At 31.6% G+C, this 26,066-nt stretch overlaps 1 protein-coding gene across 5 annotated transcripts in view; it reads left to right on the forward strand.

Annotated features, from left to right (window-relative positions):
* Positions 1–26,066, forward strand: part of drosha (ribonuclease 3 drosha) — a 144,633-nt gene that overhangs the window by 32,550 nt on the left and 86,017 nt on the right. For 4 of the 5 annotated variants that reach the window (XM_085821014.1, XM_085821017.1, XM_085821015.1 and 1 more), the window contains 5 exons: positions 4,882–5,883; positions 14,193–14,343; positions 18,120–18,264; positions 21,247–21,389; positions 21,666–21,833. In XM_085821014.1, coding sequence (XP_085677140.1) covers positions 4,882–5,883; positions 14,193–14,343; positions 18,120–18,264; positions 21,247–21,389; positions 21,666–21,833 — 1,609 coding nt within the window. The remainder of the gene's footprint in view (positions 1–4,881; positions 5,884–14,192; positions 14,344–18,119; positions 18,265–21,246; positions 21,390–21,665; positions 21,834–26,066) is intronic. The other variant, XM_085821018.1, reaches the window with a different exon arrangement.

The following is a 26,066-nucleotide window of genomic DNA, read 5'->3' on the forward strand; positions in this document are numbered from 1 at the left end:
GGGAGCCATGAGCGCACAATTTGTGTTTATGGATGACAACGCCCGCCCTCACCGTGCAAACATCGTAAGCGAATGCCTTCAATCGGAGGATATCACCCGTATGAACTGGCCAGCATTCTCACTGGACTTGATTCCAGTAGAGCACGTGTGGGACATGCTTGGCTGACGAGTTGCAGCCCGTCAACCTCCTCCTACATGTCTACCAGAACTTCGGAGACCATTGCTTTTTGAGTGGTGTAGTATCCCCCAAGATCAGATCGATAATTTGATACTCAGCATGCCTAGGCGTTGTATGGACTGTATTGCATCGTCTGGAGACATACAATGTATTAACAATCATACCAACCATGTAATATTGGTTTTTTGTAAATAGGGTTTTTTTTTTTTTTTTTTTTTTTTTGTAATTTTCTCCAGGGAGAAAAATTTGATAATTTTTTTAATAATATCAAACATATAGCATGTTTTTTTTTTTTTTTTTTTTTTTTTTTTTTTTTTGCTTTTTACCTTTTGGTTAATAAATAACCTTTACAAATAAGTCAAATTTGTTTTGCTTCTAACTCTTCCTTTGCCTGATTTTGCATTATCCTTAATTTATCGACATGAGTGTATTAGCATAGATGAGAAAGTGCTATAGATGCATGCCATTCATGAGGATTTTATCACAGGTTTGCTGAGTTAAATATTTTAATGCTATCGCAAAAGTGCACTAGTACAGTAGTTTCAGATATTTGAATTGTTTCATGGTTCAACTGTCTGACTAGTAATCGTTGCAAATTATTTACAGCTGTTACTTTTAGTTAAATACTAAGTGGTCAGTTTCTTCATGCTTATTTTGCATGGTTGTTGAAGAGATCTCATGAATTTGTACCATGCGATGGTATTAATAATTCAGAGCGAAATATACTTTTATTTAACTGTTGCTGTGAAAACAGCCTAGCTGGTGCACTGCATATGTTGCCTTATTCTTGATGCTGACCTTGTTTCAAACATGTCTTCACTGAGATTCAAACACAACCACAGTTTGAAGACCTTACAATCATAAATGTTAGATAGATATCCTAAACATATATGACATATTTATGACTGTAGGATGGTCATTCTCAATAAGGTGTTCAGGGGGCAATGTGGTCAGCCTTTTATTTAGTTGTTAAATATTTAGTTTTAGTTTACAAATATAAACTACATTTCTTCAAATTTGGTATTTATCAACATTTTCTCTTTTTTTTTTTTTTTTTTTTTTTTTTTTGTTGTTGTTGTTGTTGTTGTTTAATTTATAAAACACATTAAAAGTAATCTGAACCTAGTAAAATGTATACAGTACGAAGTCAAGAATCCTGACATCCAATAGTCGAAATGATCTAAAATTCAAACTTCCGAACCACCAGCAACCAATTTCTTTTTTTCCCATATGCTTTACGAATGCACATTTGATATTTTTTCTTAATATAACTCCCAATTCTTAATTTCCTTTCGGCACTAAATAAAATACCTGCATCTGTAGCCATCTTTTTGCTTGGCATTAATCTGAAATTGAAACATTGTTGATTTTACACCTGCTGAAGAATTTGCATCTTTAACCCTCTGACTGCTCAATTAGTGGACCAAGATCACTTCCAAAATTGTGTTTTTTTTTTTTTTTTTTTTTTTTTTTTTGCATATTTTAAATCTATATATATTGGAGAATTGAAAAGTGCACTTTTTCTTTCTAGAAAATATTTTTTATATAGATTTTTATCATGAGAAACTAAGTTGCCAGAAAAACCAATTTCAGATGTTATCACCAAAAAAAATTCTTTTTAAAATTAAATTTCAGTCGAATTACAGTTAATTTCTATTAATTGCATAGTATAAAAAAGTGAAATGTATAAAAAAAAAAAAAAAAAGCGCTGAGGGGAAAATACTTTACAAATGCAGTTTAGTATGATAGAGTTCAAAACAGGGTTCAAAGCGAACTCCAACTTCACAGTTTTTTGCACCAGATTCAATAAATCTAATTAATAATCAATAAATATAATTAATAATTCAATAATTTAATTACAAGATAATTGCTGAACATTTCCTAGCAGCCATTTCTATAAGAAAAACAGTGGCAAAAAGTGAAGTTTGAGCACTAATACCACGTGCCTTCAAATTCCGCAATTTAGTAGACAACTAACGATATCTGTTGGCCAAAACGTAAACTAAATGCCTAATACTGTATATAATAATGATTTCAATGGTTAAATGGGGAAAAACGGGATGCACTCCTCAATAAAGGAAGAAAAGCATATGTCCGTGGAAATCGTGGGATGGGCAAATTTTGCTACATTTGAGTTGCCCGTGGAAATCGCAGGATGATCAGTCAGAGGGTTAATGTCAACCTGGTGAATTATTATTTATCATTTTTTGCTTTTATTACCACATGACAACTTGAGAAATGACTCCTGCAGCGATGTCTAATCATTTTATTATTATTTTTTTAAATATTAGTAACTGACTATGAAATAGCGTGGTAATCTTTTATGTTGACATTTTGTTTGGTAATGATTACCGACTTCAGCTAACTGCTTTGTAAAGTGTTCAGTGTGTTGATGAAGAGAAATTTAACAAACTTCTTTTCATATGCAAAAAATAGATTTTGTAAATGCTAATCATAGGACCAAAGATTACATTATATTAGGTCCAGTGCTAGAGCTGGTGGAGCCACACTGTGTGGCAGAATTTAGGAAACGCAAAATTTTTAGAATTTTGAGAAGCACAGAGCAAAATCTTTAGAATTTAGAGAAGGTGCTGTAAGATAAAATTTTTAGAATTTTAGGGTGGTGCTTACCTGCAGAATTTAGGACCTGCAGAGAAAGGCAAAAATGTCAGTGAAGTTGGCTGCGAAAGTGTCTGGTGCCAGACTTAGGGAATTTATTTATTGAATTATATCATTATATCATTAGGATTATATCATTAGGATATGGGAATTTATTTATTTGAGACTCAGATAAGCTTTAAGCATTTTGCAGGAAATAGGTGTAAGTAGTGTAATAGTTAATTAAACTAGTATAATTTATTCTTAACTTCATCAGCATGTGGTAATTTAGCAGACCAACATGTCTTTAGTTGGCATTCTCATGATACATCGTCAATAGTGTATAGTGGATGCTAGCTAAGCTTTATGATGATAGGTTGAAATTTGAAAATTTTCAGATATTGCAAACAAAAAGCAAAATTCAATTAATGGAATTAGTAAAAAAATGTAGAGAAGTAGTAATAAATGAAGATGATATAACAGAAGTTTTCCATTGCCATTCTGGTGCCCCAATCATCAGTCAACTAATGGATGATGAAATCTGTAGTATGGCTCTAAATCCAGAAAATATCACTGCTGATTGTGAATACAGTAACTGAGCGGTTGTTGAGAATGAAAAAAATTTCAAAATTTTTCAATAAATGGGATTTGTGAAAAAATGTAGAGAAATAATAAATGAATGTGATATAACAGAAGTTTTTCATTGCCATGACAGTGCCCCAGTCATCAGTCAACTAATGGATGGCAAAATCTGTAGTAGTGCTTGCTCTAAATCCAGAAAATATCACTGCTGATAGTGAACAAAGTAACTGAGCGGTTGTTGAGAATGAAAAAAATTTGATTGAAAATGTAAGGGGAATTCTGGACACTGCAATTGTAGGACTTGAACAGTGGACATTTGTAAATGAACAAGGAATTGTCTATCTATAGAATTAAAGAGGAAGTATTACCAGAAAAAACAAAGCAATTGAAACAACTTGTATTAAAAGAAACGTTTATTAAAGCAAACAAATAAATAATGAGCCTTTTTTTTAAATTTTGATTCCTTTAAGGTCATAAATGCTTCATTATTTCAAAAAGCACTATTTCATATTTTTAATTTTATAGTTTCTACATGTTATCTTACTAAACTTAAACTGCTGATCCATATCCAGAAAAATCCCAAGTCCAGAATCGCTGAAGTACTGATAAGTCCAGATCTCAGACTTTGTACTGTATGCGTATTTTTCAAGTTTGGGTAAGGAGATAAGAGGGAATCATCCTTTAGCGATGGCGAAAAGAGTACATCAGACAAGAAAGGTTGAGAACCTCTGTAGGTAGGGTATTATTTGATATATCTATTCAAAAGTCTTCTCAAGAAATTCAGGGTATCAAAGATTTGATCCATCTGGAATATTATTGGTCAAGTTTGTGATGAAAGTTAGGTAGATAGCCTTGTATGCTTTGCCTAAATTAAACAACCTAATCTAATCCAGTAGTCAAAACTTCTCATTAGCAGCCAGATTAAAAGTGATAATCAGAGTCAGCAAATACTTCAGAAATTTTCAAAGCATGAAGCATATTATGCATATTTGTTTTGATTCTTTAAAAGATGAAAGGAATAAGTTATAAAGAATTGTCACATTGTTCCATACATGCTTTTGTTCTATAAGTGATAGTACATCCCAGAATTGGAAGATCCATAGTTTGAATTCTAGAGAGAGCATAGTTGATTTTTTTATGTCTCCTGCTCCAAAAAACCCTAATGTCTTTATAGTGATACCTAAACTAAAGTGTAGTGGATGATAATTTGTCATCATCTGAATTTGATCAGCTGGGTCCCGTGTGCTTCTTCTCAGTTGTGTTTTAAGTGGGAAGAGTATGAAAAATATAAAACATTCCAAGTTCTATCTAAACATACTTATGTAATATAAGTGGTAGCATGTCCATTTTACAGTTGTAAAATCCATTAATATGAATCTTTGGCATGGACATAACTGATTTTCATTTCTTGCTCTGAAAAATGTAATGCCTCTTCAAGTGATTTTTTCGTTAGTTGATTTTTGTATTGTTAGTATCAATAAATATCCTATAAATTAATGGTGACAAATATTATTCTTATTTAGGGAAAATCTGTTACCTCAACTTAGTGATAAAGTGTCAAACACAAGTTCAGTATACATTGCGGGCCATTCTGGTGAAAATCAGAAGCCTGCTTCCTTATATCCTGGAGATGCAACTTTTCCTAAATATGACAAGCAACCCTCTAATAGAGAAGATCTTAAATCCTCTAGAAGAGAAGAGAAACAAAATTCCAACACTGCTGAAGCAAAATATGATTCCAATAAAAATTGTCATCAAGAAAAATCAAGACCGTATAGACCTAAAGATAGTATGAAAGTAAGTAGTTATAAATCAAATGACAAATCCAGTTTTGTATCCCGTCATAAGCTGGACATAGACGGAAAGTGCAGTGGAAGTGAGAGTTCATCTCATCATTTGAGGTCTGACAAAGAGAGAGAACATCATATCTCATGGACTTCTTACAGAGACAAACAATCACACCGCTCAGGAAGATCTAGATCTCGAGAAAAACAGAGAAGTAGTAGTTCTGAGAGGCATGACAGAAAGCATACTGTTTACCACTTAAAAAGCAGAAGTCAAGAAAGGAATTCCGTAAGTCGAGAAAGAATTTCCGGAAGTTGCGATAGAACTTCAAGAAGTCGAGAAAGAATTTCCAGAAGTTGTAATAGAACTTCAAGAAGTCGAGAAATATTTTCTAGAAATTGTGAGAGAGCCTCAAGAAGTCGAGAAAAAGTATCCAGAAATTATGATAGAACTTCAAGAAGTCCAGAAAGAACTTCCAAAACTGCCAAAAATTTAGATAGAACTTCAAGAAGTCAAGAAAGAATTTCCAGAAATTTTGATAGAATTTCCAGAAGTCGCAGTAGAGCTTCCAGAAGCCATGACAGAACTTCAAGAAGCCGAGAAAGAATTTGCAGAAATCATGATAGAACTTCCAGAAGTCAGGAAACAATTTCCAAAAGTCGTGAAAGGCATTCCAGAAGTCAAGAAAGGGTGAAAAGAGAAAGCAAATCTGAAAGACGTAGCAGCAAAGAGAAGGAAAAGTATGTATATCATATGAAGTGCTTCCTTTTTGTTTAAATTGATAAAATCTGTGTAATGTTGTCTTTTATGCATGTTCAGTTTACAAGCTTCTACGTAAATAATGTGGTTTAAACAGGCTGTGAATTTTAACCAGATGTTTAAAAATCAGTGATTTTATTCAATGGATTTTTTTAAAAAATCAGATTCTTTTCAATTTTTTAAATGATGGGAAAGAAATATGTTGAAAATTGAAGACTGAGATAATCCGCAATGACTCTGAAATGCAAAAAAATAGAAGCTTTTTTAAAAAAGTAAAATTGTTTAAAATATTTTAAGCAAATCATGCTAATACAGTCCAAGAAAACATATCACTTCTGTGTCTGTCTAATCTCAGAAATAATTCTGATGATGAAAGCACTGATTCAAAATACATGGTGCATGATCGAAGTAAAATGCAAAAACACCATCTCCTGAAAAATCTAAAATAGATCATCAAGCAGTTTTAAATTTTTTTTTTTTTTTTTTTTTTTTTTTTTTTTTTTTTGTGATACAAATGCATCATTTCATAGTGTAAAACATTCTCATTTCATAAAATTAATAGAGATGCTTCATCTTGGAAATGAGCCCCCATCTAAAAGTGACTTAAGTGTTAAATTATTAAGTGAAGAAAGATAAATGCAGTTACGTCCTAATTAATCAAACAGTATGTATGATGTTTGACAATTCGTCTAATATCTACAATCAATCAATAATCTGCATACACGTTTATATAATAGATGAATCTATATATTTAGTGGAAGTTATTGATATTTTGCTAATGTCCCATACTAATATTGTGACAAGGTACTTATGCTTGCTGTTGATACCATTAAAAAGAGCTTAAAACAAATTTAAATATAGTAAAATCTGTACCAATAAACCAATAATGCAGCAAAACTGAGAAAGGAATTAGAAAATAATTTTAGTTTGATATATTATGGCTGTTCAGTAAATACACTTAATTTATGGGCCAAAGATTTTTAAAATGTATCCAGTGTTATTTAAGCCATAAAATGTTTTTGAAATTACAAGTATGTCTGAATCAAATTTAATGGAACTGGTTTAAATATACCATCTGAAGTTACTAAAGTTTGGAAACAACTAAAAAGATCCTGATAAAGCATACATAAATTATTTAAAATACAATATTAACAAGCAACCTCGTCAGCACACTTTTTGGTATATTTTTTATCATTAAAATATAAACTGAAGCCTTATCATTAAGTGAAAAGAAACAATTGGAACTAGTAAAAGAAAAATATGCTGACTCTGTTTTGTTCAGTATTACATTAAAATTTATAATTGGTGCTCTACCTTTCTGTAGAATCTTATTTGAAAATGAGGTAGTCAGTGACCGTATGTGAGTGATGGAAATCAATAGCTCTTACAAAGGATTGCTTAGGAGAAAAAAGGTTGAATGTTATTAGAATGTTAAGCATAATAAGAACTTCATCTACATACAGGGATTGAAAGAATGTTTTCTACTTTTGGAATTATGCACAGCAAGTAGAGAAAGAACGGCAAGTAGAATGGTTGAAAAAGCAATAAAACTTATTAAAAAATTGAATTCAAATTAAATAAACTCGTCAAAAGTGAAATTGCAATGCCATAAAGGAATGCACGTAGCCACGTGAAAATAACATGATCGATAGATATCAGAGACGTATGCAAATGATTAAATTCACGTGTGCATCTGGTCACACGATACCCAGTGTTTTGCAATAAGGGCCAGTAGCGGCTTGCTGTGTATATGCTATTAGTAACAGATTGTTTCAATGGAACTACTGAAGAAAGTTACAACATGTCATGGGGACATCAGCGAGTTGAATACCAGTAGTTTTCATCTGAGAAACAGGAACGTATCCTAGGAACTGTATAAGCTCTATTTGCACACCAGTTGTTGATGCCTGCCGATTGACAGTGGTGTTGAGCGGGACATAAGTGCAATTCAACAAGGTATGGCACTATGGACAAAGACCATCATAGAACTTGGTAAAGAGGCATGAGAGGCATGTACCATCCAGGTGCATGTCAGATTACACTGATAGGCAAATTCGATAAATGTTTGGTGGGGACTCCTTCATAGCAAGTCATATTTAAACCTACCTCCTATTATCAGAAGAAGTATTTGTCTCCTGCCAAACCATCCATAATAGGTTGCATGAGGCAAGGATGTACATATGGCGGTCAGCCACTGGAATTCCTTTAACCACTGACAGAGGGCTGTCCATCTTGCTTGGTGTTGACGTTATCATCAGTAGAGGAACAATTAGCATCAGTTATTGTTTTCAGGCTAACTCGATTTTGTTTATGGAGGAATGTCTGTCGTGGACATGTGTAGTGGCTTCCCGCAGGTTTCCTGCCAGCCCAAATCGTCAATTGTCACACTGGCCCCACACTGGGCTTCATGGTTTGGGGTGCCATCATGTTTGGACAACGAACAACCCTTGTGCACATTACTGATAGTTGAACATCAAGCCAGTACATAACACAAATTGTTTTGCCTGTGGCTGGCCAATTGTGCAGGCTGCCTTCAGCATGTTATTCCAGCAAAACAGTGCCCGGTTTCATGTCACACGTCACACTCTGAACAGCCTCAGTGGAACTGACATCTTTCCCTGGCCAACAGCCTCACCCGATCTCTCTCCCATCGAGCATATATGGGCTGCCATAGGATGTGCAGTGCTCAGGACACTTCAGACACATACTGTAGAGGAACTGAGAGCTGCAGTGGATTCAGCTTTACAAGGAATATATCAGGAGACAAATTAATAGCCTCATAGACAACATGCCTCGTCGTTTAGAGGCCTGTATGGCCACATTGGGTATTGAATAAACAGTTTAATTTTTTATATCTTTTTTTGAATCTTTAATGATCTGCATATGTGTCTTATCTCTACTGATCTTGTTATTTTCACATCGCTACGCAAATTCCTTCATGTTGCAGCAATTTCTCTTTTGACAAGTTAGATTCAATGCAGTAAATTGTTTTGAAAAAGCTATGTGGATTTCAGATGCAAGTGATATTCCTATGGTTATGTTTTATAATTGTTTATTTGTATTTATATAAAAGAAACAACAGCAAGTTTTTTTGTTTATTTATTAGTAGTATATATGCATATTAAGTTTATACTTAAGTGATAAAAGTGACTAATGTTAAAAAGCTGCCAAGATATTTTGCTGTGTTTTAGGCTTCTAATTAATAAAGTTACATACAATTCATATTATCTCTAATTATTATTATTATTTCATTTACATGTAAAATATGTATTTTGTTTCTATCATATAACTAGAAGTTTAATAACTATGAAAACCTTCAGTGGTAATCATTTAATAAATTAGAAAAAGTCACAAAATTCTTATTTAATAATAATAAAAAAAAAAAAAAGATTTGCTTATTTATTTATATTTTTTTACTAAATGGCTTATACTGTAATTTTAGTCTGAGAAACATACTTTGTTTCTAAGAAAGAAATTTAACTAAGGAGTTAAAAATTTTGTTACTGCTGAAATTTTGAATCAAATATTTAGAAGCATTTTTAATGTATTATTAGCATGTATAATATATATAAATATTATAAGCTGTATATATTATAAGATACAAATTCTTCTTAGTTTAGAACCTGGGATTCTGTAGAGTATAGAGTTTTGCAGATTTTCTAGTCATAAATTATCATTAGTCATGAATTTCCTTAAATTTTGATTGGGGGGGGGGAAGGAGGAATAAATAAATTCAATAAAACACATAAAAGCAAGTACCTCTTTTTTAAACATTTTTACAGAGAAATATACATTAAATATATTATAATTTTATATAAAAAATAGGAATGAAAAGCATTTAAAAGTTATTTGTTACATTTTTCAAACTTCTGTTTTACAGTAGTTTGAGTCCTATTGTGAGTTTCGGTCATAATTAAAGTTAAAAACTCCAGCTACTGCAATCATATCTGATTAAAACAACATAAATCTGAACTTAAGTGAGGTATAAATTTAGCAGCTTTTGGCAACAGTTATAAGAATGATAAGCTATAGAGTATAGTTCCTTGCTTGAATTTTGAATGAGAAAACCTATAGATAATAATTTTTAAATATCACTGAAGCTATTAACATATCCTTAACTGAACCACAGTTTTAACAGAGAGTTATTGATACTTACGTTATTACCCATCAACCGTGAAAGTTGGCTACCACTGAACCATGAAAATTGGCAGAGGTATCTCCAAAGTTGTGCCAGTCATTCCTGCAGAATTTTGAAGAAACTGATGCCTATATTAAATAAACAATAAGTATTTGCCCTGCATTATTTTCATTCTTCATAAAAAGGCTTTCCTCTGTTTCTACTATTTTGTTAGACCCTGTAACTTTACTGGAAACTCTGTGTGAAAAGCTAAGAGTACAAATTTCCCTCAGGTAGTTATCTAATCTATTACTATTTTATTAGCCATATTTGGCTGACCATATCTTTTCCATCAATACACACTTTTTTTGATAGTAGTATTCAATAACTTTGAACATAATTCATTGCTTGTTGCTCGCAGGTCCTAAATTGGAATTATTTTTTACAAACAGTAAGAAAAAAATACAGCAGTGACAGTTAATTTATGTCATTGTTCATAAAAACAAAATGTGGGTTACTGAGAAATAATTAAAGTTATATCAAACAAAAGTGCAGATGTTATGGGTGTGTTGTTACATCACTTTTATCCATAATCTGAGGTAAAGCTCACTGCTTGGTGAGAGTTTCATGGTCGATGGAATAATACATAAATATCGAGTCATTAATGTTTTCATTTTAATTCTTTTTTCTCTTTTCTTTCACTTCCATGCGATTTTTTCCTTGCTTTCTAATTAATAAGCAGCAGAAAATACCTTCCATTATCAACACTGCCCTTTATCATGATGTCATTTGTTATGTATTTCCATTTTTAATTCAAAACTTTATCAGTTTTGCTGTTTTATTAATTGCAAATTTTACTACTGACATGTAAGCGAGACTGTGGATGTTAGGCCAGCGAATTTTCAGTCCTTTAATGCATTTCAAAAATTACATATTTACACCATATTTTTTCCTTGTATAATTTATTATACAGTACAAAGTCTTTAATCCGGACTCGTCGGGACTTCGGCGGTTCCGGATTAGGGGTTTTTCTGGATTATGGATCATCAATTTAAATCTGGTAAGATGGCATGCAAAAATTATAAAATTAAAAATAAGAAACCGTAATTTATGAAATAAAGAGCAATTATGATCTAAAGGGTATCAAAATTTACAAAAAAAGAAAAAGCTTAGTATTTATTTAATAACATTTATTTGTTTACTTTATTAAACATTTCTTTCAATGTAAGTTGCTTCGTTTTATGTTCTAATACTTTCTCTTTAATTCTATAAACAGACATAATCTCTTGTTCAGTTACAAAGTTCCGCTGTTCAAGTCCTGTAATTGCTGTGCCGAGAATACTGACTAACTTGTCAATCGAAATTTTTTCATTTTCACTAACTGCTCTGTCACTTTCTTCATGCTTTTATCCATTTTTTGCAGCAATTCCACTTTTTGTTTGATGGACATCGAAACATGCTTTTGCTTTGTAGATCCTTTGGCAGCTTCAGAATCAGAAACTCTTTTTGACATAATCGAAAGTTCAAGCGTACTTTTTATAAAATTGCTCTAACAGTCTGCAAAAAATAATAAGCCGGATCCAATTAGAAGATTAAGGAACAACGCAATCTGCAACATTAACTGAAATAAATAATTAGATAATTTTAGCCTAGCTTATACTGTGCGTTATACATTAAATGCGCATGTGTAAATGTATTATGCACGTGCGTTTACGCAAACGCATGCACAGAAAGTTTGTAGCTTTGAGGTCCGGATTATGGACGTCCGGATTAAAGACTTTGTACTGTAGTAGTTGAAGACCAGAAATCCACACAGCTTGGGACCAGAGGTTGTGCAAAATGTAGAGTTTACAAAAGAAAAATCATTTAACTTGAGCTGAGAGGATATTATAAATAAAAACAAGAGTAAACTAAAAAATTTAAGGAAAACACATCAAAGCAAGTAATTTCTTTTCAGCACTTGAGTAAAATAAAAAGTGTGTACAAATAAAAAAAAAGATAAAAGCATACGGCATTTTAAGCTATCATAGGTTAAGGATTTCACCCCATAAAGCTATGCACAGTCATCACTTTTTGATCTTTCGTGATACTCAGCTTTATTTTAGAATGTTTCTAACATCATTTTTATGATTGGAATGTACTTGTATTGGCTTTATAATACTGTTGGTGGTGTTAAACACTGAACACTACTTTTTTTTTTTTTTTGTAGGGTAGGGTTTTTTTTTCATTCAAATCGTAACATTTGGTACATTCTTTTGTCATGGCATATTTCCTTGATGAAACTTTGGTTTGGCTTCTTCTCTGGCGATCATTATCTTTATAGACATTAGTTGTGTTTTTCATCTAATAATAGATTTCTTTTAAAAATTATTTTAAATACTGCAATGGATTTCTCTATTTGGGGTTTCAGAGTAGATCATTCTTATCATTTCTTTAATCTGGGCAATAGATGTCATATCCACTCCATTGAGTATGTGTAGAATAGTGCAGAGTGGTGCAATAGATGAAAAAGAGGGACTGCCAGTTAACATTTAAATTCTGATTTAATTGAATTAAGTGAACTGTTGCCAAGTAGCACAGAGCACTAGTTAGAGATAGGCAGCTTATAGCAATATACTCATAACATATGTTTTTTTGTTTGATGTAACGCCAACTAATTTTTGGTAAGCCACCTTTTGTTTTTATGAGCATGGCTATTAATGAACTACTTTTGCTGCATTATCTTGCTTATAAGAAAGAAAAAAAAAAAGAGAGAGAGAAGGAGAGAGGGAGCGAGAAAGATTAAAATTTGAGACTTGTTTTCAAAGTTATGAAATCGTATATAAAAGAATGTCTGTATTATTGAACACAGTAAGCTACTTTATTTGAAAACAGATTGACAATGATGAAGAATCATAAAAAAATGTATCTAGAGAATATCTATTCAAAAAGGATGTGAATGCAGACTGATTTACAGCTGGTTGAGAAAATTAACATCTATTAAATGCAGAAATGAACAGATGGATATTTCAACAAAACAGTAATAAAATAGAACAAATACTTGCAGAAAATTTGTAGCATTCCTTAGAATGTAGAGTTCTTAGAATTTGTACTTGTAGAATTCTTATGAGTGGAGCTTCTGGTGAAATTGGAGGGTCAGACAAAATGATAAAAATTGACAAAAGCCTTAATACAAAAGAAGAGAGTCAAATACCGATTGTTTATTAAATAAAAAGCATCTCTTCCTTAAATCTGCAGGAACGATTAGTGGGATTCCTGAAAACTTCTATGGTTCAATGGTAGCTCATTTTCATAGCTGTTGGAAAAATATACATACCTTTATTTTTTAGTGCAGTGGTCATTACTTGCTGTTATTTTTTATTTTAGTTTTGCATATTTAGTTATTTAATGTGCATTAATCATAACTATCTCCCCCCCCCCTGTATTTTTTTTTATTTCAAAAGAGGGTTTCAGAGATGAATCCAACAGAAATAAAAGGGAGGGAATTACGAACAAAAATTTAGTAGGAGGAAAAAAAACTTGAAGAGAGGAGGTTTGGAATAAAAACATGTAGTATCAAATTGAAGTTGTGAGGAAAGTAATATTTTTTTTTTTTCCTATTTCTTTCACTATTTCTTTTGCATATAGTAACAGCTTTTTGCATTAGCATTGATTGGATCCTAAATGCAGAAAATTAACAACTGCCACATTGTATTTCATTAATAAGCAATATAGTCTATGATCAGTATGCTTTTAAAGAAGAATGGTGAAATCATTTAGTGTTTTAAATTCTGTGCAAGTACATTTTGCTCATGATGATGATATAAAACTACAAAACAATAAGCTACTGTCTCGGATAAAAGCTTGGCCATAAATTATGGCACACATTTGGGAACAGAAATTTTTATTCTAACATTTGGTAGTTTTATGGTTTTACTAATTGCGAATTTTATTATTTATTGTAATATTCTTATTGTTACATTTAATGCATTATTGAAATCCAATATTCATAGTGCTGAAGAAGAATTAAAAATACTGGAGGAATTGTTATTCTCAAAGAAGAACAAGAACTCTAAGGCAGTTTAAGCTCTTGTTTCAGAGTCATGTAACTAAAAGCATGTGTGAATAATAAAACATATTTATAGATGTAATTTAATGATTTTTACATTTATTTTCTCTCTCTTTATTATATAGAATTAATATTAAAAAGGAGAAAAGGGACCGATCTCGAAGTCCACATCGAGTTAAAAGTGAAATACCTGAGGATCGACCATCTCTGAGTACAAAAGCTAGCAAATTTATATGCTCTTCCTCAGCTGAATTTTTTTATACAAAAGTAGAGGAGGTAAATTAACATTTGAGCTTCACTGTTTATTAGTATTAATATTTTAAAATTATTTAAATTATTATAATTTTTTATTGATGATTTACTATGGTATTTTCAGCAGGATGCCACTTATTGTCAAGTGTAAATGTTGGCATGAAAGCATATGAAATTGCTAAGAGAGATATTGAATGCTCGGCCAAAATACTATATTTACTAGAAATTTGAATTTGATAATAAATGTATCCAAAAACATGTTTTAAGTCACAAATTTGAAATTTGGTGAATAAGTGTAAATATAAAATTATGCATGTTTAAGTACACTCCTCAAAAGTGAAATTGCAACACCAAGAAAGAATACTCGTAGTGTCATGCAAGTTGCAGGATCAAAAGTTGTGAGATGGATATGCAAATGATTAAAAAAAAAAAAAAAAGAGATAAATAAAATTATTATAAACCAATTTATTCACCATCTAATGGACCTCGGGCAGTGATACAGGCCGCAATCCGGCGAGGCATGCTATCAATGAGTTCATTGATGGTTGCCTGAGGCAGCCTTTGCCAAGCCACATCCACTGATGCACGCAGATAATCCAGGTTTCCAGCCGTGGTCCTCGGTTAATGTCACATCCAATGACATCCCACAAGTGTTCGATGGAATTCAGATCTGGAAAGGCTGCAGACCAGGGTGGGATGTCAGATCCGGTCATGCTGTTACGAGTACGCCATGCGACATGCGGCTTGGCATTCTCTTGCTGGAATACCATGTTGCGTATGCCCTGCAACTAGGGCAGAACAACAGGCTCCACAACTTGCGTGACGTAGCGGTCCGCTCTCAAAGTGCCGCTAATGTGTAACAGGAGTGTCTTGTGATCAAACATTATGCCACCCCAAACCATAATGCCCGATGCAGAACCGGTGTGATGCTCGGCAAAACAGCCTGTTTCGTAGCATTTTTCAGGTTCTTGTCATTCCTCCACAGACAGAAACGAGATTCATCCGTGAGTGAAACCTGATGCCATTCGATGGTCCACTCACTATGACGGTGACATCACACCAGGCATCTAGTCTTTTGTTCAGCAGTCAGTGGTATCCCTGTGGCTAGTGCCCGTGAACGTAAGTGTACTTCATGCAGTCTATTGCGTATAGTTTGGGTGGACACAGATCCACCTGCTCCAGGAGGCAATTGGCTTCAGATGTCATGTGACGTAGAGGAAAGGTGTCCAATAGTTAACTGCTAAATACGCCGGTCTGTGTGCTCTGACGTGCACCTGTGCGCACCACTTCTTCTTCGACGAGCACATACACCTTCTTGGAATCCATCATGTGACAGAACATTGGATGGTATTCATGTTGTGAACAACACGAGTGGCTATTGTGCGCAGCGACAAACCAAGTTCATGGAGTTCGATAATATGGTCACATTCCCTGATCGTTAACTGATTCAACTGATGGTATTGAGCTGATTGAGCTCTCCGAATGTCTCAGTGACATTTTCTATGCTTCTTCTAAAGTCTCTAATGTTCCATAAATCCTCAGATGCTGTTCATGAAAAGTGAAAGTGGCTGACCTTTATAGCCGTAATATGCATACCACATGAGCCAATGCCTGCACAACTTTTACCATTTATATACCCACCTCACAACTCTCGTTCTTGCAATTTGCATTATGCTATGTGCATTCTTTTTTGGTGATGCAATTTCACTTTTGAGGAGTGTATTTGTAATTAGGTACATAGGTCAGGTTAAGTTTTTTAAAATAGGGTTAAAGAATGCAAGGGCTACCTGCCTAAAGGGAGAGATGTCTTTGTGGAGAACTTTCAAAGGAAAACTGACTTATTAAACTGTATTAAAAATAATGTATGTAATTTTCATTTAATATATATTTATACATATTTCTTATGTAAAAAATCGGATATATCCTAAATCAGAATTGCCAAGTCTTTAATGAAAATGAGAATAAATAAATTATTTATAAATAATCATCAAGTAAACGTTCATTTGGGAATTTAAGTTAAAAAATAATTGTTGCATTTCATTGAAGATTGTAACAAAGTGGGTAAACCACATTTGACATTATTATTGCGTATAATGGTAAAATTTTTATAGGTTATAATTCAGTTTCTTTTCTCTGGAAGAAGAAATGTCTAAAAATTATTTAAAAAATACAAAGAAAAAAAATTTATTGGCACCACATAACTTCCTTGTATAGCGTATTAAATTATACTTATAATTTGCTCTACTAAACTTATTCCCTGGAATTACTCTAACTTAATTAACTAATCTCTCAAAGCAAGTTGAAAATGACTTCGAAAATTTTTGTAAATTTTGGAATTAATATCCTGGTCAATTTTTGTTGTACGTGGGTCAAACTCTAATTTTATTTTTTCATAATGAGTATAAAACTTTCTGAAGTATAGGAACCTGGATACTGTACTAAAAGTTAGATTGCATTATTATTTGTCAAAAATTAAATTATTTTAAAAATCGGCGTTGCAAAAACATAAATATTTTTGTAATTTAAAACACTTTAGAAATTGAAAGTATGTTACTATGACCAATGATTGTGAAAATAAAGCCTGGGTAAAGGAATGGGTGTGTGTATATATAAATATATATATATATATGCAATATTTTGTATGCGTAATTGTGATAGCAGTGTAGCAAGATGGGACAAAGATGTTGATACCAAACGAGGTTCAGCTAATTACCATCTTTATTTCTAGGTACATTAGAGTAATTCTTCATAGACAATATATTTTTTTTATCATAAATAATTACAATAATTTCTTATATACACAGATTAACAGGGCCATATCATTTTAGACAGACAAGCAAAGCAGCATGGATCTTGGCATGGCAGAAGCTAGGAAGAAGAATGACACAGTTCATTTGCGAGTGGTTTTTATACTAAGTACATGCAGAAAGTTCTTTAAGCTATGATTGTTTAATTTGAGGTTTTTAAACAACATATAATGATCTTGAATTTGGGAGAACAGATGAAATTAGGGGGAGAGAACCAAATCTAGAATCATTAATTTTGAGGTCTCCAATTATTTTTAAAGCAGCTATCATATTTTGTTATATCTTACATATTATATATATATATATATATACACACACACACATGTTTGGTTTCGCTGATTGCAGTAAAAAAGGAAGGGCACTAGCTATTATACCAGTCCCATATGCAAAATTTCGCTGTTGAATTATGCCAATTACATGCCTACATATGCAGATGTCATGAAAAAAAAATCCATTTTGAATCCATTTTACAATATGTTTTGGAATAAACTGTCATTTATTCTGTCTGTATGTACAGATGTTATCAGGGTTGCCACACTACCTGGATAACCGGGAAAAGTCAGGGAATTTCAATCCCTCCATTTGCTGTTAAAAAAGGGATTTTTACGGCAATCTTGGAAGCGATAACTTTCTATCATGTATTGCATGAGCATCATTTGGGCAGCTGGTGTAAAGCCAATTTTTACAGTTCCAATCAGCGCACGAGACTGTGCATCGGAAATTCTGAAGATATTGCTCATTTAAAAATTATTTTGTGATATTGCTGTTGAATTTGAATTTTATGGTGCAAAGAACATGATATTTAATAAATAAAGGTAACACACAAAATATTTTTTAAAAAATGCCTCTTTGGGCATAATATAAAATCTGAAAGACCTTCAGGTTTTCATTTTTTTGTTGTTTTTATAATTAAGATTATTTTTTCATTTCATTAAATCACTAATTTTTAGTTAATATATTTTTAAGTTGCAATTTTTTTGGTCCCTTTTGAAGGAAGTTGTTGCAACAACAGCATTAAAAGAGTTACATGAGAAATTTAAGTATGAATTAGTTGATCGTGCAGAAAGAGTTAGAGCATCCAAACCTAAATATCAGCCACCTCAAAGAAGAACAAAGCTGCGGAAACCTAAGCCTTTGAGTGAGTGTGTTTATTTTTTATGAAGCTTATTAAAATGTATGTATGATTGTTCTTTTATCCCAATTTTGTTTCAGTTATTGTGCAGTTTATATCAATTTTAGAGATATATTATTGCAAGCTCCCAGGTACTTTTATAGATCTTTTACCGAAATATAATACCCCCAAAATGTTTTGTGATTGTGATACTTCCTGTACTTTGTACAAAAAAGTAAAAAGGGGAAAAATGTTTAAAAAATAAAACAATGCTTGATCTAAATTTATAATAAATTTTACCTATTTAAATACTTTTATTTTTGTTTCAAAGCATTTACTAAGTTAGTGACTTTTGATTTGTCACTAATATTGGCAGTTGCCACCATAAAAATCATTTTTAACAATTAATACTTACTGGCAGTTAACGTTGAAGTATCAAAAAATATTATTTACCTTGATTGTGATAACAATTGAACAGATATTGATGAATATTTTAAGGATAATTTACCACAAAGAATTTCATTTTTGACTGTATTTAAAAAATACTATGTTTGTATTCAGTAATTACATGAATATGTAACTTTTAGATTAAAAAAAAAGAATTAAAAATTTTACATGTATTAAGGGTGGAGGGAACCTGCAAATTCCTTTTTTTTTTTTTAACTTACTGTTATTTAATAATTTTCTGCAATAATATGAAAAAAAATCTGATGTTGTTATTATTATTCCTTTATTCTGTCTTTGTCTTCTGTTCTTAACTATAGTATTATAGATGCCAAAATATTTCTTAGCATCCACACTATTATTGAGACTGAAGACTTTGAATAGCTGCCTTTGCAAAGTTTGTATGACAGAATGTTGTTGCTTTAAGAATCTGTACATAATTAACCATGACTGTCTTGACTGATGACTGTAAAAAGTTATTTACGAAAATGACCATTATTCATCAATGAGCTTGTCTTTTGGAATGCCTGTAAAAAATTGTATTTTAGAGAACATTCCCTGCAATAAGTTTGACTTCAAAGCTGATGTAGAAGAGTCATTTATTTAAATTCTATTTTGTTAATGTCATCAATATTATTTTTCTTATCAACTTTTTTAAAAATTTATTTATTAATTTTTTTAAAAGATATATTTTTTGTCTAATCTCTTAAATAATGATTACTTTGGCACTCAAGACTAAAATCTTTTTATTTCCCTCAAGATGATGCAGTTTGATTCTTTAAAATTCGAAATCAGCTTAGTAAGTTTCAGACAGAATTCAGATCCAATTTTATGAGATAGAATTTCACTTTCAAAACATTCCTTTAGGAAAACAATGCTCAAGTTGTCATCTTCCTCATATTCACTGAGTGATGCAAAACCATGCTTCATATATTTGCTGAAATAAATGACAGCTTCAAATGAAGAATTCCATCTGTTTATAACAGGCGTAGGATAACATTTTTATGTCAGCTAAACTTTCCTTTCTTTAAGTACCTTAAGTACATACTTTGCACTTTTTTTAGTGCAAAAAAGTTGTTTTGTTTTAGCTACAGTGGCATATTATTCGTTGGATTTGTTTATAAATATGTTTCTAACAAATGCCACTTCATGTGCCTAACATTAGTAATGAACAATATTGTCTCTAACAAGTATTTTCATTAACTTGAAGTAGACGTTTACATAGCATGCAGATTCTAATGATTGTCTTTTACTTCAGAGTATTTGTTCCATATTTCTTCATGTTAACTATCGCTTGAGACTAAGTAGTGAAATCAGTATAAGAAATTTTCTCTCTCTCTCACACATACACACATACATACACACACACACAAAAAAAAAAAAAAAAAAAAAAAAAAAAAAAAAAACCCCACCGAATGATCTGTTCCTAAATTAATAGTTATAAACAAGACTTCAAATACATGCTTCCTTCTTCATCAGAATTTCATAGACTACAACAACTGCTGACTTATCAGTTATTCTTTTGTTGTCCCCCTTTTTTTAATGTGTACAGAATGATGCATATTTACATCTCAAAGTATCTCCTGCAGAAAGATTAATTGATTTAATAATTTAATTTTCCTCTAATAGATTTTTAAATGTACTTTATCCTCAACAAATTATTCTTTTCCTGTATTTTAGCATATTTTTCATTTGAAAAATACTGATTCTTCTAACCTGCCACTTAATTCTGTATAAGCCTGGTTTAGGTGCATTTTTCTTCTTTAAGTGTTTAACACAAGTATGTTATATTAGAGTATCATTTTTCTGGCTTTCTAAATGACAGTATGATGTTTACACTTAATAATGTATGTGTCATCACTAAATTCAAGTATGCGTTTAAAAAATAAATAAAAAAAAATCTTGTGCTTATCCAACAGTTTGTGACATGTTGAATTGGCTAAGTGAGATGATTGGAATGGGATGAATAAGCACATATGGCAGGGAAGTGGGTGGTAGGTATGCAGAAGAGATTCCAAAGAACATAGGGTGAGTCCCTGAATTTCAGGCACCACTCAAGTTAAACAAATTACTTTGAAATGTTTTAAATTTTTTCCAGTTTTCATTAGAAATGATAGTACAGAATAATTTGCATTTAATCAATAATATTGGTGAATTTCCTATTTATTTGCATCTATCTCATTAATACAAAAATTATATATCTGTAAGTATTTAGTTTTCAATTGCATTCAAAATCGCGGATGATTGAAAATTAAAAAACGTTAAATTGCAGAATGTGTGTGTAAAATAATCTATATGTTTTTTTTTTTTGCTTTCAGTTTTGTGATTTTTGATTGTCTTAAATACTAGTTGAACAATGTGTTAACTGAAGGGGAATATAGTCATTAATTATTTTCTTTACTTTGCTAGTTTATCTTTTAGTTTGTGGCATTATAGCACTTTCATATCATTTGCTTTAAATATATATTCTGTTTACTTAATATTTAAATATATTATATAAAATCTAAAATTGCTGTCCATAGAATTTCATGTTTTTAAGACATTTCATGGTAATCTGTTGTATAGAAGTAAATTCAGATGACGAAAGTTCAAGCAGCAGTGAAGAATCTTCAGATGAAGAAGAAGATACTGCAATAGAGGAACTGGAAAAGAAAAGAAGGCATCCCGATAGACTGCATTTGGAATTGTGGTTTAATGATCCAAAAGAGGTAACTTTGAATGGATTAGATTTTATTCAGATTGTTATGCATCGTCCTGCTGTTTATGTCGATATCTTTAAAAATGTTACCACCTTTAGAAAAGTTACCTTTATAGAAATGTATCATAAAACAAAGATCCTTTCCTATTATTTCACTATTTTTTAGTGAGATTGCAAGCTATTTTAATATTGTCTGTTATTTAGTTGTAAAATTTAATATGCAAATAATTGAAATAAACTTACTAAAAATTTAAAGATAAAAACTTCACAAACTTTTCTTTTGCAGATGAATGATGGGCCCTTATGTAGATGCAGCGCCAAAGCCAGACGGTCTGGAATTCGTCACGGCATTTACGTAGGAGAAGGTCATTTGCCACCATGTAATCCTCTGAGCAACAATATGAAAAAATTGTATCATTATCGAATCACAATGACACCTCATACAAATTTTTTGGTATGCAAAGCTCAAAATGCTTTACTGCTGTTTAATAATTAAATTTCAAAATCTATCTGTTTCTAAAAAGATTTAATATACTTTTTAAAAACTATTCAGTGCACTTTATATTATTATAATTTCAGAAGTCAGAGGAATAAGTTTATCATATATTCTAGCATTTACCATATATTTTAAGTTTACCATAAACTTCATAAATTTACCATATATTTCACTGGCATTTTTAATTTAAAAAAATGAAATCAAAATTTAGGGTTGCGTGCCAAATGCCAGATATAAAAATGATAGATTTAAAAATAAGAAAAAGATTAGCATACAAAAATTAGATTTCTGCAGGCACCTAAATGCTGTTTATATATATATATATATATATATAAATTCTTTATGAGTTTAAAATTTTTTCATTATCTGATAACATGAAAATTTCATTATATTCATCTTCCATTATATATTCAGGTACATCATTGAATTTTGTGTCATCTTCATCATCACTGTTACTCTGATGATGTTTCAGATTTGCTTTTATCACATGGTTTTATTATCCATATTTCTAGATTGGTATGATGCATTTAGCCTCCTTTTGTAAATGTTTTTTCACCTTCTGACATCCGCATATTCTGCTATCATTTTATATCATATCATTTTAAATTGCCTTTGAATGATTTATTGATACATACTTCTAAAGGCTTAAGTAATGGCATTAATCTGCCAGGAATAACTGTTCATATTTGAATTGCACTCTTTCAACAATTTCTTCATATTATCCATTAGATGCAATCTAAACATATCCCAACTAAAAGACTTTCTAGATTCTTTAAGGCAACTGGACAGTTTTGCAGACATGTCTTATCCTTAATTTCACACTGTTTTCATCTATCCAGCCATGATTTCTTGTAAACTTGAATGAAAACACCATTTAGGAAATTACATTTTGGCATTGTCTTTGTTTGAAAAGTAACGGTGGGTTTAATTTTATACTGTCCGCTAAGTAGCAAAGCACTACAGTGAGGTGAGAGTTTTCGGGATCTGTTGTTTTATGTAAACCGTTTTTATTCCTTTCACATCAATTTTTATTTTTTGTCATAACAAACATTACTAGAGTGTCATCCATATTTCTAATTTGTGACAGTAAATAATTTTTTGCCTTTGTAGGTCAGTAAGACACTTCTGGAAACTTATCAATTTGTTGTCCAAATCTTTTGGAAGCCTTTGCAAAACTCGTGTTTTTTTTTCCTACAGAACTAAATTATTCCATACCATAAATCAAATACACCAACTCAAAGTTTTTTTAAAGTTTTCACTTTCATTTGCATTCTTTAAGGCAAATAAACAGACACTGTTTCATGCTACAATCAATCCATTCTGCTAATTTTCTAGGACCCAGTTTGCTAAACTTTCTTCTAGGATAGAGCATTTCATTACTTCTTTACACAAAACACATTTATTCTTTGGCATTTTAATTATTGTGATTTCATTTTTCTTCAACACATGTATGAAACTTTCTTCAGCACTAAACATCCTTGCTGCAGCATGATTTCCATTTTCTTTTTCAAACTGAATGACTTTGCATTTGAAACCAGCAATGTGTTTCGACTGTGTGTACGAAAGCCTGGTAAAAGTCTTCGAATGAATGACTTCAAAAGCTAAGAGCATTGCACCTGTATCTTTCAGGTTGCTTCATAAAAAAGAGGCACACATTATATGCCATATATGTCTAACAATTAAAAAATGTAGTTTGAAATTATAATAACGTATTATATGCTAGAATATACGTTTATTTTTATAAAATATGAATTTGTGTTTAAGTATCACCATATATGACAGTGTTTTTCAGATAGAGTTTCTCATAACATTTATATCTTGGAAGAATCATCCTGAACATTTTGCAAGAAATATGATGAATACACTTTTACTCAAATGCAACCTAATTAGCACATACGTGGATGTTTGAGCTTTTCATTTTTACTGACTGATGGCAGCACATGTGTGTAATTTTGAAAAAAATCACAGCTACAATTGCTGAAAAGTGCTACAAATATTGAAATGCTATTACAAGTATTAAAAAAAAATCATGCTGTTGAAGAATCTTTGAAAACATGTTTAAAAGGGAAAATTTAGATACTTAAGATTAGAGCTTTTGTTTAAGGGTTTTTTTAACCCTTTTCTTGTTTTATTTTTGAATTAAAAATGAGAATTGCCCTGAATTTTGCTAATATTGTAAGCTTCAACTTGTTCACCAACACGTATTTGTTACCAGCACTTTATACAACTTAATCCTTTCCCTGCAAATGAACTGATATACAGCCATTAACATGCCAGAAAGGAGTCAGCATGGATCTCCCTGCAGAATTATTTTGAATTCTTTTCAGCGCAACATTGAAGGTCCACATGTGCGGGCCTCTAGAGTAAAAAAATGTGAAATTTAAAGGAATGAATCATCTAGCATACCATCAGAATTAATGGCAATAGATTTTCTTTTATTAAGACCTTTCAAAGAGACATTTGCAAATCAGTTAATTCCAAAGGACAGTGAGGTAAGGAGAACAGTGTAAAGCTGGTTCAAGATTACATCAAAAACACTTTTCTAGAGACTTCTCTGAGCTCATTGTTAAGTAAATTAAGTATGTTATGAAGCAAGAGGATTACATTACAAATTAAGTGCAAATAATTTTTGTGAACTTTTTGAAAAAAAAAAAAAAGGTATGAAATTTCTGTTATTTAGTGATCTTTCGAGTATATATTTTTATTTTGTGTATATATGTTTACAGATATGGCATTAATTTCGTTGAAAAAGCATGCTAATATAAAATGTAAAATCAGAGGGGAAAAGGTAGCATTAAATTGATGTATATTTTCAATAAAACTGAAAAAATTTTGAAGTGGTCAGACATCGACCTCTTTTCTTCAGAGGAAATAAAATTGTTTTTGAAAGTTTATGTTATTTTATATATTTTGTTTAATCTAAAGGTAAGTGATATTCCTCTAGCTCAGTTGTATTCAAACTTTATGGCAGTGCCCCATAAAAATGCAAATTATCCCCCAAAACCATTTTGTGATCCCAATTTCAAAGATCCAACCTGTACTTATATACCATCAATTCAGAATATTTCGGTCTTTTAGCCACCTTTCACCCATTTGGGGTCATAACCCATAGTTTGAGTATTACTACTGTATCTTATGCTATATCCATGCAAATGATAATAATGGTTTTAAAAATATGTAAGGTATCCATATGACATTCTTATGAATTTGTTTATTTGATTTAGTGGCAAAATGCTTATCATTCTTATATATTAGATTTTGTAAAGTGCAAACAGCAATAGGTATAAAAAGTAGATATTTCTTGTAAAAACTCATTAAATTTTTTAAGTACTACAATAGATTGTGTAACCACCAATGTTTAAATAATAAAATGAGATAGAGTATTATTGATATCTTGAAAGTAGGGCAATCTTCAGATTAAAAAATAGCTCATCTTAATTGAGTATCTGAATTTGCAGAAGCAATTTCATTGAACCAAATCCATATTCAAAAGGCCTGGGGGGGGCAGAAACGTCATTATTAGATTATGATAGATGCACCAATGAGCCATAATATCCAATGAAGATCAGTATTTAGCCAAGTTTAGAAGACTGCTACAGCCATCCAGTTTTCTTTTGAGTGCCCTGCTGCCACTGAAACCTTAGTTTCAAGTATGAGTATTACCTGAAAACTTCATGGAAAAGGGTTTTTTGTAAGAAGATCCCCACTCTTTCATACAAGACAGCATGATGATGAGAGCATCAATTTTCAATCCAGTTTTAGCCAGCTTATGTTCTCTTCATTGGTGGGTTTAGATTCAGCCTATGCTCTATTTCTTGATGTACCACTGGATACAAGCTGAAACTAATTTTATAGCCCCAACGTCAGCAAGTCGTGTGAACCATATGCTTGGCAAAGGCTCCCTAACTTCTCAGTCTAGACAAGAGATCTTGGAGCTCTAGGTGCATCTTTTAAGTGCACGTTTAGCTCTCAGTTTCTTTTTATAGACAACAGCATGTGTTCACATATGGCTGATCTGATGAATGGATGTATTCAAAGTTTGGATATTTCACGGGTAAATTGGCTAACCAGATCTTTGATTATGAACAAGATTGAATGTATCTGATATACCATTATGAGGATTATTGCAGTTTGCCAAGTGCTTTCAAGAATCATGAAAGAAATTAAAAACTGCTTTTGTGCAGATAACAT

Source organism: Stegodyphus dumicola, chromosome 7, assembly GCF_044657685.1.
Source record: "Stegodyphus dumicola isolate Sdum_Otavi_A_Nest chromosome 7, ASM4465768v1".
NCBI classification, from domain to species: domain Eukaryota; kingdom Metazoa; phylum Arthropoda; class Arachnida; order Araneae; family Eresidae; genus Stegodyphus; species Stegodyphus dumicola.